General features: G+C 33.8%; 1 protein-coding gene across 1 annotated transcript; it reads right to left on the bottom strand.

Moving 5' to 3' along the window:
* Window positions 1-5227: 5227 nt before the first annotated feature.
* Window positions 5228-12720, bottom strand: LOC123565594 (organic cation transporter protein-like). Its single transcript, XM_053553349.1, has 7 exons — window positions 12421-12720; window positions 10453-10874; window positions 9002-9136; window positions 7985-8028; window positions 6604-6736; window positions 5576-5648; window positions 5228-5371 (listed from the first exon to the last, which is right to left on the bottom strand). Exons 1-7 carry the CDS (start codon window positions 12718-12720, stop codon window positions 5228-5230), a joined length of 1251 nt encoding a protein of 416 aa, XP_053409324.1.
* Between the last annotated feature and the right edge of the window lie 1270 nt (window positions 12721-13990).

Genomic DNA, 13990 nt, shown 5'->3' with positions numbered 1-13990 from the left:
GCATTTTAATGTGAAACGTCTCGTTGGAAAGAGCATAGGGACAGCTAGAAGGAGAGATCTTTGGTTTGGCGCTAAGCGAAAGGGGACTTTTCCAAGACAGTTTTATGAGTATAAGGCTCTCATAATCATGGTTGCAATCTTCTTGTAAATGATTGAGACAGGCCAATATTATAAACACAATGTTAGTATGTAAATTGGACATATTTAATAAAGCAAATAGGAAATATTAAGTAGAAAGTTAAGGCGGGCAAGATTCATTGTCAATACCATTGAAAAGTTTCAGAGAGAGACGCATACTATGTAAATTCAGAATCAGTTCACACACTCTTAAAATAGAAACTGGTAGATACACCAACACGGCACGTAAAAACTTCGTGCTACATGTAACGAAATTGAAAAGGATGTTCATTTTATTTATAGCTGCATGACATTCGGGAAATTTTTGTTATCAAATATTTAAAAGCTTTGTACCATTATACACGCATGAATTGTTTTTCATTGGATTATGACACAAGAAAATGTTTACATTTCAGGAGATCTTTAGGAAAACTCTACATCAATACTTGTTCGTATTTCTAGCAAATCAGTTTCTTACAATCACAAGGGCCTTTTCAAGTATTAACAACGGACTGCTCTTTTATGATTATTATTTTTGTTATTATAATTAACTTTGACATACAGTAGCATAGCAAAATTTAGTTTTCACTCATACAAAACCCGAGTAACGTATGCCGTGAAGGTTCTCAATATATCCTTTACAAATGCTTCCATTTCCAACTCTAAGAGTGACATGTTTTAGACTACATCTGAAATGAAGTTATTCCAAGTGAGAGTAAAATTAAGAACATCGTATACATTTTTTTTTTTGGGGGGGGGGGGTTATTCAGATGATTCCGCACAGAAATTGACAAGTATAAACTTAGTAATCTTGATTTTGAGTTGTCCTTTGTTTTATTGCTATACGAGCGTAGCCATATATATGGTATATGGAAAGTCTACGTAACGTCATTTAGCATTTCAGTCTATGGAGAAAAAAAATAAAAATGAAATTATTTCTTTCAAACAAACTTTATTGAACAAAGGAACAAAGGTCTAGAGATATTGATGTATGGAATATAGAAAAGCTTTGTTTTTGTAATAGATGGGACAGACTTTATTTCGTGGGTAACAGGAAATTTTCCAAGCATCTGTTAAAGCTGAACAACTTTAGTCCAACGTTTCGTCTTTTAATGATGGCAGTTAGTGACACGTAGCTTTTAAATGATTGGTTACTGTTATCAGAAATCAGTTTTGCATCAGTTGCAGCCGAAAAAATCCAGATCCGCACTTTATATTCCAAACATGACAACTCCCTTACTATAGTAAAATGGCAGTGAGCAGAGAATCAATTTCTGATTTCTGGGTCGTTCATGTCGATACATAACAAATTCTCTACGTACTATACGGAACCAAAGAGCTAAACCGCAATTTTCTAGTTTGCAAATAGTTAGAAAATACTGAAAATACATTTCTTAAAAAGGGGGACAGTTGAATCGGTCTATCAATATAAACATCAAAATTTCAATTGACGCAAAAATATAATTTTATTCATTTTACGTGTACTATCAAAACCCGTTTTTTTTAAAAAGTCACAAAAAATCACATGAAAGATGCGTTTTTAGAAAATAGATATATAAAATTTATAGGAAAAGGGGATGTAGATTTTGATTTTTTACTTGGAAAGTTTTAAATTTCACACACATATTTAATGATTTTGTTTTTGTTGTCATTTTCTTCCTCATAACGTTCTTCGTTGTTTGTAAACTTTTTAAAGATGGATTGAAATCGTAAAATGAGTAAATCTTTATTAATGGCATAATTTGATATTTTTGGAATTGTGAAAACTTTTTACAACATTTTGTTCTAAGCGTAAACTAAATTTCAAAAATTTACTTTCAGTAATTTGTTAATTACTGGCAAAGAACTAATCGCGGATTAGCTGTTTTGTTCAGTATAGTATAGATACAACAGTTTCAGAAAAACATTAAGGGACACAAAATATGTGATTTTGATGTCCCATTTCTGTCAGTTTAGGTGTGTTCATTCAAATGTTTTTAGGGCTTTGTCATCAAGGAACCGACTCCATAGTCTAGTGGTAGAGCACCCGCTTCGAGTCCTGGAGGTCATGTGTTTGCTCACTTGCCATGTTATACCAAAGGCGTGAAAAATGGTACTGGTAGCTTCCTCGTTTTGCTTTAATTGTATAAAAATGGTACTGGGACTGGTCAGCCCGGCGTCAGTATAATGTGACTGGATGGGGTATCATGTCACATGTCTATTGCGTGATATTACAGTAAGGCAGCACTTTAAAGTTTTGCTTTGCGCTCACTGCAAGAATTATACACCGTCGTTCAAAATGCTCAACAGGAACACAATGCATGCATGCATACATGCATAAATACATACATACTGTCGTTAGGTACCATATAGATCAGTAGCAGCCGAACGATCCAGATTAAAAATTCCTCCTTAAAATATTTATATAGCAATTCATCTTGTACCCGTAGATAAAATACGCTTTTTAAGGCTCCGTTCTGCCATTCTATGTTATAATATCACATTGGTCATATGTGATATTTTAGTTTAAGTTTTATACAAAACATGTGGCTCATAATTCCAGTTTGAAAATGGCTACTCACATACCCCCTCGTAATGAGAAATTAAATCTATTATACTTTCAGTTCCATGCAATTTCGCCGGTAATAATGCAGTCGTTGCAGATAAAACCGGGTCTAAATTTTCCTTCTTACGTGTAATTCACCAAGAGTAATTTCCTTTTGGATGTTCTGTGTGGTTGTATCATCTACTTTTAAATTTTGTTTGATAATGGCTTTTACTATTTTTAGCAGACCAAACTTTACATTTTAGGTAGCAAATTCTATTAATGCAGTTATAAGCAATCATCTTAAGTATCAGTTTCGGATATAATTCCGGGTCCAAAAAGTCGTCAGATAAGGTTCATTCATCACGTAAAAACTCAAAGTGACACTTTTTAGAAATCCCCCTCCAGACCTTTTAGCGATTTAAAGTGACTAGTCGACGTTCTGTCTTCCGCGTTCACTAGTTCAGACTTTCTTTTCATATTACAATAGAACGTCCCTTGCTATAGCCTGGTTGATTGTTCCAAAAGTAGAGAAATAAATAACGTGTTAATTGTCCAGAGGTAATGAAACTTACTTTGTTAGTAAATGTGATCATTTTTTTATTTGCAACTGTGTTTCTGCTACTCATCTTCATTAAAGTTTTCTGGATTGCGTACCAGTACTGACTTGCTCTTCACAACTTGACAAACTTGTGTTAGGGGACTAATAACTTCAGAAACAAAACTTACCTCAGATACAGAAGTCGAGACCTCTCCTTCCAGAGTCATTTGATCTATCTTATGAGTTACCTGGTTAGCTGTTAATTGTTTGAGAACCAGGACTTATTTTCCCAGTGAAATATTGAAACCATAAGAAATCCGATTTTATGGAAGGAAAGGCTACATTTTTTCCACATACAATATACAAGTATATCGTAACATTATAATGAAATGAAATGTTGGTGTATATGATAAATTTTATAAGGCAGTGATGCTGTGTTTTAGTGGCGAAATGTACTAACATGATTTCTGAGTGGACATTTGCTTGCATATCTGGACAAACTCCCCGTCAAATTATTTAGTTTAGACTCTTTTCTTAAATTTTCATTTTATTGTCGTTTAAAGTAACTATCAATGCGATCTTAAAACAGGTAAGCCATTGCTTGTCTTAGATAAGAATACTGACCCTTTTGTGAATGACGGCAGGAATTTCTATGTGTACTTATGTTCTACTATGTATACTTGGCCCTCGAAGCTGTACAAATGTGCTTTGCCAACCTTTATTTATCTGAACTACCATCATATGCGCAAACTGGTGGAAAGAACAAAAGCAACCCCTATCATTTTCTGCTCGTGTATATCTAAAATGTAAGCAAAAGTTAGTAAAGCCTTAAACAAATGTAGGAAATTTTCGTCCGAACTTCTACTAAGAATTATAATATCTAAATTAAAGTTAACAAAATATGGATGGTTTATGGTCATTTGTATAATTTTACTATAATATCAGAAGAAATGGACACTCATAATAATCATATAATGCAAAGTTTTTAGATTTATCAAGGATGGTATTTTTTATTTTTAAAAAATCAATAGTTTGAATTAAACAACTAGGGAAGAGTTTCTGTCAAGGAGAGCAAGGAGAGAGTTTCAAATAAGCTTAGCTTTCTACTTAATTTTTCATGCATTAATAATCTAACGTTTCATGTTGTAAATGTATATATATATATATATATATATGAACAAAATATTGCTTAAATCAATTAAATAACTACAAACGAATAAAAAGCATAAAAGGTATATGTTCTTTTTAAGATCTAATTTTACAGTGACTTTCATTATAATAACTTAAAGATAAAAAGAAATCATTTTAAATTTATGTAGGTATTCATGCAACTATTATCACCCGTGATATTTCCAATATTTGTTTACAAATGGCTTGAATTGCATGTCGAATGCATTCATGAACTGTACTGATGGAAACAGCTAATTCGTATTTTATCACTTTTCCATTACCATAAAAAGTGCAAACATTTTGGATACTTGTAGTCAGTATGTTGATAATAGCTTGTCAAAAGTTCAGAAATATCGAACACGCAATGAAATTGTTGCATCCATTTTATTTCCTCACATCACTTTATAAAAAATGTCGCAAATATACTGTACACATAAAAGTTATATTATCATCGAAAGCGTGAATAGCATTTATAATGATGGTCTTTTAGATAGTGCCTCGCAAAAACGTTATTTTGATTTTGTTATCATTTTCTTTTCTAGTAACTTTTTTTTGTATGTTTGTATACATATCTAGATATTTATCGAGTATTTTGTCACATTACAGAGTAAGTTACTTGTGGCACGGTTACATTTTGTTAAAAGTGTGATATGTCATTAACTTTATATTGTTTATATCGTATTTAGTTTATTTTTAAAAATATTTTTTATTGTAAGGTATTAGCAAACTAACAAAATGCGATTAAGCTGTTTTGATCAGTATAGTATATAAATAGCATCAATGGTCATCTTAGTGCAGTCTATACAAAAAGGCAATCTTCAATTTGTATCTCACATACAAGATAGTAGTCAAAAGCAAATTCAATGGGAACAGCCTTATCTGTCACCAGGAGGTACGATGTCCTTAACAGAATCCTGCAGTACCATGTCCTTTGTTTCCTTCAGTCTTAAGATACCTCCGGTTGAAAGGATCATTAACACTCCGCATATAAAATACATTGACCCAGGGTAAAGTCCATCCTAGGAAAATAGAAATGACATGCAATTTTCTGCAACATAAATGTATTCATAGAAACATACAAAGTTAGAGTACAATGAAAAGGCGGAGGCAACCAACCGCTTTCCATAAAAATATTGAAAATCTAAAGGAAATCGCATATTTGATAGGTATAGCAGATAATTTACTTGGAAAAGACATAGATAAGACATTAACCACGGACTTACAAGATGAATTAACAATGGAGAGGCAATCGCACCAAGTCTTCCAACTGCTGCCTGAAATCCGTAACCTGTTGTCCTGAAATATATAGATTTATGTTGCGGAAGTAAAGCAAAGCCATGTCATAAATTCGGTAAACACTTGTGTCATGAAAGTTTGACGTTGCCGTCGTTTCTAGTATAGAAGATGTTCGATGAATTGACTTGGTCTTGTAATATGGTTAAGTAAGGAAGAATTTGGATGTTTCAGCAGAAAAAAAATGCGATAAAAATGGCTTTCGAATACCAGTTTTATTAAGCGCATTGTATAATATAATAAAATGTAAGATTCATGTAATATCCTGTATTTATCAATAACGTTTGGTATTTTTAAACAACTTTTGTTATTGACAAAGTTTAAACAAAGATAAAATGTGCTCCATGCTTGTCATTTAAATCTGGTAAATGTTTAGTTACGTTTTAGTCCATCTTGCCTGTAGCAATTCACAAACTCTTGTGTTTTGTTCAGGGTTTCATATATTGAAGTAGTTCTTACTTGCTGAAAAAGTTCTTCAAATATTTTAAACTAGCTCTATATAACTAAAATCTTTAACCAAATAGTCATTGTGTCCAAAAGATAGTTCATGAAAAAAAGCGTGCTGTTATTTGTTATATCTTGTCACACGAGAATCATGAGTTAACTCAACTGTATTACTGAATATTTGATATGCTCATCTCGTAACTTTCGAAGCAAGCAAATGAGCGTTGATGTGTACTAAACTAATCGCCCAGTATTGGCGTGTAAAAGTAAGGAATAGCATGACCCATTTCGTATAAACTTTTATGGAGTTTTGATAGGAAAACAGTTTGATACAAATTACTTAAAACTCGATATGATACTTGATTTTTACCTCTATTAACTGACCTTTGGCTGTATTTATTAAGGAAGTGTTTCATCTCATAGTTATTAGAAAATCAGGTATAGATTTTTTCTTTTTAAATATTTTTACAGTAAACACATTGCCGGCCTTTTAAGTATTAACCCTTTGACATACCTTATTTCTGTAGGATACAATTCCGTTGTATAAACAATTACAGCAGTGAATGCCGTTGAACAAGTCATTTTTGCTAGCAATGAAGTAACCAATGCTTCCATTGTGAGAGACGCAGAATTATGTGAAATTCTATCTGTAATAGCAACACAAAAACAATTTTTAAAATGTTTTGGTAACTGATAAAATACGGTGCATTGAATCGAAGCTGGCTATATGTTTGTAAATAGGATTTAGCCGTGGATAAGTTGTGTATATCTCATACCATTAAAACGGAACGTATTCGAGTGCTTAAACAGACTGTCTGGGTAGTTCGATTCTCCGTAACTGTTTAATTACACTTATTTATGTTGTGTTGTCCATAACGCGTATGCTCTTTTTCTTTTAATATGAGGTCTTTACTGACAGGCTATGATATGATAAGATATGATATGTTATCCCGAAATAACAGCCTGTGGAAACCCGATTTAAAGAAATTGTAAAAGTAAATCTAGGGATCTAAGTTCAATATTTCTATATACTTTAATAATATCTTATTTTCAATGAGTATCTAATATCCTTGTAATATACGTGCCGTATAAAATCTCATATAAATAAATTTAGAACGGCAACTAAACAAAGCAAGTTGTTAGATTATATTCCATCAAATAACATTTAAACATATAATTTTAACATGAGCTGACTTCTAATCTTCTAAACAAAAATAAACAAATTGAAGTTTATGTTTGGACCACTCCAAATCCCATTTTTAAGAATGTCGAGCCTTTTACTGCCATTAACCTTAAACAGTATTATAATCTTGAGAAAAAAAGCATTTTCACTATTTATAGGAGTACAGACAGACTCACAACCTGAACGAACTACAGACAGACTCACCAACTGATTTACTGATGACATGTTAAATGTTGTATATTCTGATTTATCGTATGACTTTTCTTTGCTAGATTGTTTGATTTCTAATATTTGACAATTTACTATAACGTAGTTAGATATGTCTAAATGACACCGGCTCTAGAGTTTTTCTTTATTTAATAACTTTTGTTAACATTCATTTCCTAAAATGTCATTCGGACCTTCATTTTCAACATGGGTATGCTGACCCTGTAGTGTGATAACTATAATATCTAAGTGAACTGTACTGACTCTCTTTTGATAAGATTGGTAAGATAATAAGTATTTTAATACGCGTAAAAAAAACATACCATTTTAGATGCGCGTTTTTGAAAATATTATTTTCCTAGAAAAATCACATTTCATTGCAAGAACTATTTAGATGAATACGTCGAACAAAAACGTTTGCTCTCTGAGAAATAAGGATCAAGCTGGGTTAACCTATGTTTCATATCAAAATGTTGTAATATGCCAGAAAAACAACTAAGTATACCGGTCAAACCAAAGACGACAAAACAAATCTTCCTTCTTCCAAATCTGAAAAGAAGAAACACTTGATAATTATTTAGATGGGCAGAATAACAGCCCCGTCTTAGACGATACCAGTATATATGAAGTGTTTTCGGCTGTATAATGATGATAACCATGAGTTACTGTAAACAATAAGGGTCGCTGTTGAATGAATTCATCTGACATCAAAAATATTCATAATTTCAATAGCAGAAAGTGGAAAGTAGAAATTTGACAAAAACAAGCTAAGGTGTTCACAATAAATTAAAGTTAGTTGAAATAAAAGCTGTTCTGAAAGTACTTAGCATCTAAAGTCATGTGCCAAAAACAACAAACATACAAGAAACAGAAGAAACGGTCTAGATATTAAATCTGGTTTTAAAGGGAGACCTCCTAGTAACGTTTAGCTACCTTGGTAAATGTGGGATTGAAGTGCAAACCAATATTACTCTTACAAGAGGCTGCCCGGGCAGTGCAAAGAAAAAAAATCCTCTTAAATTAGTTACGGGTTACACTGCTGATAAAATGAATAGTACAAATACGATTTATCTGATGTTAAAGTACACTGAAGTAAGAACATCGATAGTCTTACTTTAATGTTAAAACTGGACATAATGTAACCATTCCATCTGTTATGTGTGGGACTTATTTGCATACCATTCCGGAGTCGTATATACTCAAGAAGTTATCTCATCATCTTATAGAAAAATAGGCTTATGACTAACTAAGCATATCTCTTGAAAATAATTTGAGCCGCGCCATGGGAAAACCAACATAGTGGCTTTGCGACCAGCATGGATCCAGACCAGCCTGCGAATCCGCACAGTCTGGTCAGGATCCATGCTGTTCGCTAACGGTTTCTCTAATTGCAATAGGCATTGATAGCGAACAGCATGGATCCTGACCAGACTGCGCGGATGCGCAGGCTGGTCTGGATCCATGCTGGTCGCAAAGCCACTATGTTGGTTTTCTCATGGCGCGGCTCATTTCTTATTTTTACTTGTTCACTAATGGGCCAGTCGCAGAATATGCAGGAACATCCACTACGTTGATGAGGAATATGGTCATGTAAATGTCAACAGAAATGCTCTCCATTCCAAGGGCCATACAATACCAAGTTGTAGCTACAGCAAACCTGGAAAAGGAAGTTACCAGTGTGTGTCTTAGTATAAATATATTCTGCTTAATTATAGTACATATGTATCGACTTTTTGTTTTATTTTTTGTTGAAGACAACAGTGGAAACGAATGTTTAACGAAGCAAATACTCCTTTACATACCTGGATGACTTTGTTGCTTAATTTTGTTTTTTTCTGACGTTGATTAGGTTAGAATGTTACCTAAAATTCCTTCGCAGACCTGTCTATATTGTTACCAAAAACAAGCCAAGGAAAGTAGATAAAAATGCTCAATCTTATATTACTTGATTTGCCACACGTTTCAATGAAGTAATATTTAAGCAGTATAATGAATGTAACTGCAATTTTTTGTTCGACTTTAATTATTAATATGGCTGGCATCTCTTGTATTAACAGTCCTTTAAATAAAGTTTAAATAAAGTCTATAGTTTTAACAACAGTATCAGTGTATTGTTTTACTAACCACAGCATAAGGTTTAATGACATTTTTCATTGAACAATTGAAATGTGACAGTAAAATTAACTATTTTTGACTTCATGACCAAACAGATTAAAATTTGATGAAAACCATTGAGAAACATGAAATGTAGAAAATATTTTGGTTTTACATGTAACATCAAAATATTTATACTTGCAAATCCTATAGATCTGAAATTTTCACTCGGAAAATATCACCGTAAAAATATCGAGTTTTGTATTTCAGCGAACGGCATTTCAATTGTAAGTTGAAAAATATCAAATATTCTCTAAAATACTACTTACCAAAGTAAAAGCAATGACAAGGTTATATTTCGCAACTCTTTCGATAAACATAATAAGGCGATAGTATTAGAAGTAGGGGAGTTTGATATTTTATTTGTTTCTTTCACTGCTGTGTTGAATATTTTATTCAGATCCGGTTTATGTACTCTGTTAATTTTGGTTACAAAGTGGATTGACTTCTCCGCACGTTCATACTTCCGCTTCGAAACTAACCACCTAAAACTTTCTGGAACAAAACTGCAATGCATATTCAGTAAAAGTTACATTATAAAGAAACCAAGCATCTAAAACTATGTACTGAAACTTCAGTTTTGCAACCAACAATCTAAAACTGGCAAGACACATAAAGAAGATATGTTCATTATGTAAATTATTAAAAGAAATAACGATTTAATATGGAATAATTACAAAATACATGACATTGATCTACGTTAATAAATTGAATGTAGTAAATAAACTGGTGCTGAGTTACCAACGGATCGTTTACAAGAATATAACGATTGATAACGTTAAAAGAAGGAATTTCTTAAGTAAACTGAAGTTAACGTACCAAAGTATGATAAGAAAGAATAAACCAATGAATGATTTAAACAAATGTATTCTTTTCCAGTCATGTAACCACCAGGACAGTAGCGCATAAAGCATAGAAATGAGAGGTTCCGAAGGGAAACACACCGCTAACGGTCGCCATTGCGAAGGTACAAACTCTATCATTAGAGTAAATTGTACTGTATAGGCAAGTCCAAATCCTATACCAATGATGAAACGAATAACCGAATAGGCCTTCCATGACTGTGCAAAGAATCCAGCGAAATTAAAAAGAACCGTTGTTGTTACACCTGCTATCATAGTTGGTTTGCGGCCAGTCGAGTCGGAGATCTGACCCGAAATGATTGATCCTATAACAACACCTACCATCTGAATGGATGTAATGAACGCCACAATCCATCGTTTTTCGCATACAAGGTTCCACTGTAAATTAAAAAAGAAAAAAAAGCGAGTATCTAAATTAGTTAGAAAAGGATTAAGTAATACACTGCTGAAGTTTCTAATGGAAGTGCATAACTTGTTATTCGTAAATGTTTACTCTTATATGTACTTTACATCTGTTATCGTTAATCTATAAAACTCAAAATTAACAGTAGAAGAGTAGTCTCACCTGCCAAAAACTCTGAACGTTTGCCAAAAGCCACCATTTTGTGACGGGGGCAAACTTAATGAGGATATGAATTCATTCAGAAGTAAGTAAAGACTTATAAAAAGTAGATCCCTCAGAAGCACCGAGAACAATGCAAACAGTGAAAATTGCAGAGTCTGTTCATATGCAGTAATGGAAAATGCAACACCGCCCACGCCCCGTTGCACTGGCTTAAGCAGTGTTCAAGCTTCAAATCTAAATGAGTTAAAATCAATGTTCCCGAAGGACCAGAAAATATAACAACACTGACAGCACTTTACACCCGCTGTTGCGAAGTATTTAAAAAGTAGATCCCTCGGAAAAATTGAGAACAAGGCAAACAGTGAAAATTACAGACTCGATTTGATTGAGTCTGTTCATGAGTAGCAATGGAAATGCAACACTGTCGATGCCCCCTAGCACCGGCTTAAGCAGTATTCAAGTTTAAAATCTAATTGAGGTAAAATCTAAGACATCGAATGACCAGAAAATATAACAACACTGAAATAAAGTCGGGGCGACTTTTTAGGGCCGCCACACAGCACTTAACACCCGCTGTTTGAATTAAATACAATCTTGAAAGTATATCCTTCGGAAGCCACGAGAACAAGGCAAACAGTGAAAATTGCAGACTTGGTTTGATTCAGTCTGTTCATGAGCAGCAATGGAAAATGCAATACTGCCCACGCCCCTAGCACCGCGGCTTAAGCATCTTAAATCTTAAAATCTAAATGAGTTGAATTGAAATCAATGATCCCGAAGGACTAAAAAGTATAACGTAAGTCTCAGTTTTATAAACCGGAACCCCTTATGATAGTATAAATGCTGATATCTCTTAGTTTGTGACAGTTATTGGTCAAACGTATGAGCTGCCGTGGCAGTTTGGAAGTGCTCTAAAGCTTGAATTGTTGATATTTGGAATTATAAAGGTTTTTTATGTGTCTGGGCTGGAGTCTTCCTATGTATCTGTGAGGCTACTGAGGTGAGGAATATATGTGTTTCTATTTCAGACTGACAAATGTCCTGCTATCATAGACTGGGTCAGGCTTCTGGCATTGGAACTGTAGTCTACAGACTTATCCGGTACTGTATTGTTTTGAGGTTTTAATAAGTTTGCCCCTGTCACTAGATGGTGGCTGAAGAAAGTCGTTCAGATCTTTAGACAGAAGTGACCATTTGTTTATTATCAATGGTTTGTTTAATGGTTTTACAACAATGTTAGTAAATAAAGGATCGGCGTACATAATCATAACTTTTCAAAATATCTTTTACGGAACAGCATCCATTATCTACAGCATGAAAAAACACTATACTTATATCACTAGATGAAAATAAAAATACCTCTGATACGACAGTATTCAAACTATTCCGAAATATGTACGAACTGCATGTTGCTGTAGATCCAACAGAGCATAGGCGATCAGTGGAAAGGTAACTTATATTTAATGTTGAAAGTGAGGACAATTTAACATCCAGCGTGTGACAGGTGAAACCTGGGTCGTAGCCGATGAACGCCATTGCGAGTATGCTCCAGAATGTAATAATACACGAGCAGTGTATAGTAATACAGAGAAGTTTTTGCATGAGTCCGCATCCTCCAAGTTCTTCTATCAGATCCTCAAGTTGAGAACTGTAAGACATCATTTCTGAAATAATGTAAGAAGCTCGTGAGCAAGACATGTACGTAGATAATGACGAAAATGTAGTATAACTGTTTTGCGAATGGATCAAATCCAATGTATGGAGGCGGTAACACAAATACTACCATACATATCCATCCAACGTTGTGTATGCATGCAATCTGAACTATTATCCATGAAATCTAAAATGATAAAAATGTAGCGACATAAAGAATTTTATAGTTAAGTTGTTGCAGACATTACCCAAACGTAACGTCAAAACTTCTAAAATAAGGCTCCTGTGTACGTATGTAAACAGCCATTACATATTTTATTGAAAATAGTGATAAAAAAGTAAAAGAGGCATGTTATGTATTGCTCTTAGATCAAACTGTTGTTATGAGTAATATGTAAATTGTAAATTCGTCATTCAAACGTCAACGGGACGATAACGTCATGATAACGTCATGATAACGTCATGACCATTGCCGTACTAAGACGATACATACAAGAACTAGCTGCTGCAACTTGAAAACACACCGTGCAGTTTTAAAAATCGTTTTCAATTATTTTAATAAAATTACATTCACAGTATATCAGATGTGTTTGAACTTCCTTGCATCATTCGTATCATTGGACTCTCACAAACTAGCTTATGGTATTTTTAGAACAAAAAAAATCAATGAAGATTTTGCCCATAAACCATGAAGATAAACGTTAAATCAGGATATCAACTAATTAAATAATCCACCTTTATTTGTCACAATAATAGGATTATCTTTCTCTTGCTATGAACAATTCTTCGCTAGCGTTGTAGAAAAGTCTTATTGTATGATTACGGTGCTGTTAGGTACAAAAATGTACAAAAAACAAAGACAAATATCAAACAGGGAATGCCACGTACCAAAATCGCAGCCTCCCCAAAACGAAACCTACAGCACGCAGACGTGCACACCACAAACACACACACATACACGCGCACACACACAAAGTCAACATACGAGGACAAAACGAACAAACAAAGGAACACAGTGGGGCACCGCCTTGGAACGGTCAGTGGCAAAAACACCACTGGGGAGCTTAAACCGGTTTATGGTGCGCACCCAACCTCACTCTTACCCCCATCATGTTCCAAAGACACGGGACAGTGTAAATAAAAGTAATTCCTTCCAGGTGAATCTCTAACACACGTAATGGAAACAAAAAGGCATGGCATGTAAAACACAAAAATGCTCGTGTATAAATATATAAGAAGCAAACCTTTACAACCAAAAACGTATGTACTCAATGCC

The sequence above is a fragment of the Mercenaria mercenaria genome, chromosome 1 (genome assembly GCF_021730395.1).
Source record: "Mercenaria mercenaria strain notata chromosome 1, MADL_Memer_1, whole genome shotgun sequence".
Classification (NCBI taxonomy): domain Eukaryota; kingdom Metazoa; phylum Mollusca; class Bivalvia; order Venerida; family Veneridae; genus Mercenaria; species Mercenaria mercenaria.
Note: the sequence above shows the minus strand (reverse complement) of the source record. Positions and strands in the feature narration are given on the sequence as shown.

Coding starts and splice junctions, on each gene's coding strand:
- LOC123565594 (XM_053553349.1), bottom strand. CDS start 12,720: ATGTCTTACAGTTCTCAACTTGAGGATCTGATAGAAGAACTTGGAGGA. Junction 8,029..9,001: donor ACTGGCCCATTAGTGAACAA/GTAAAAATAAGA, acceptor TCTTCTTTTCAG/ATTTGGAAGAAGGAAGATTT. Junction 5,649..6,603: donor TTGTATCCTACAGAAATAAG/GTATGTCAAAGG, acceptor TATATATTTCAG/GACAACAGGTTACGGATTTC.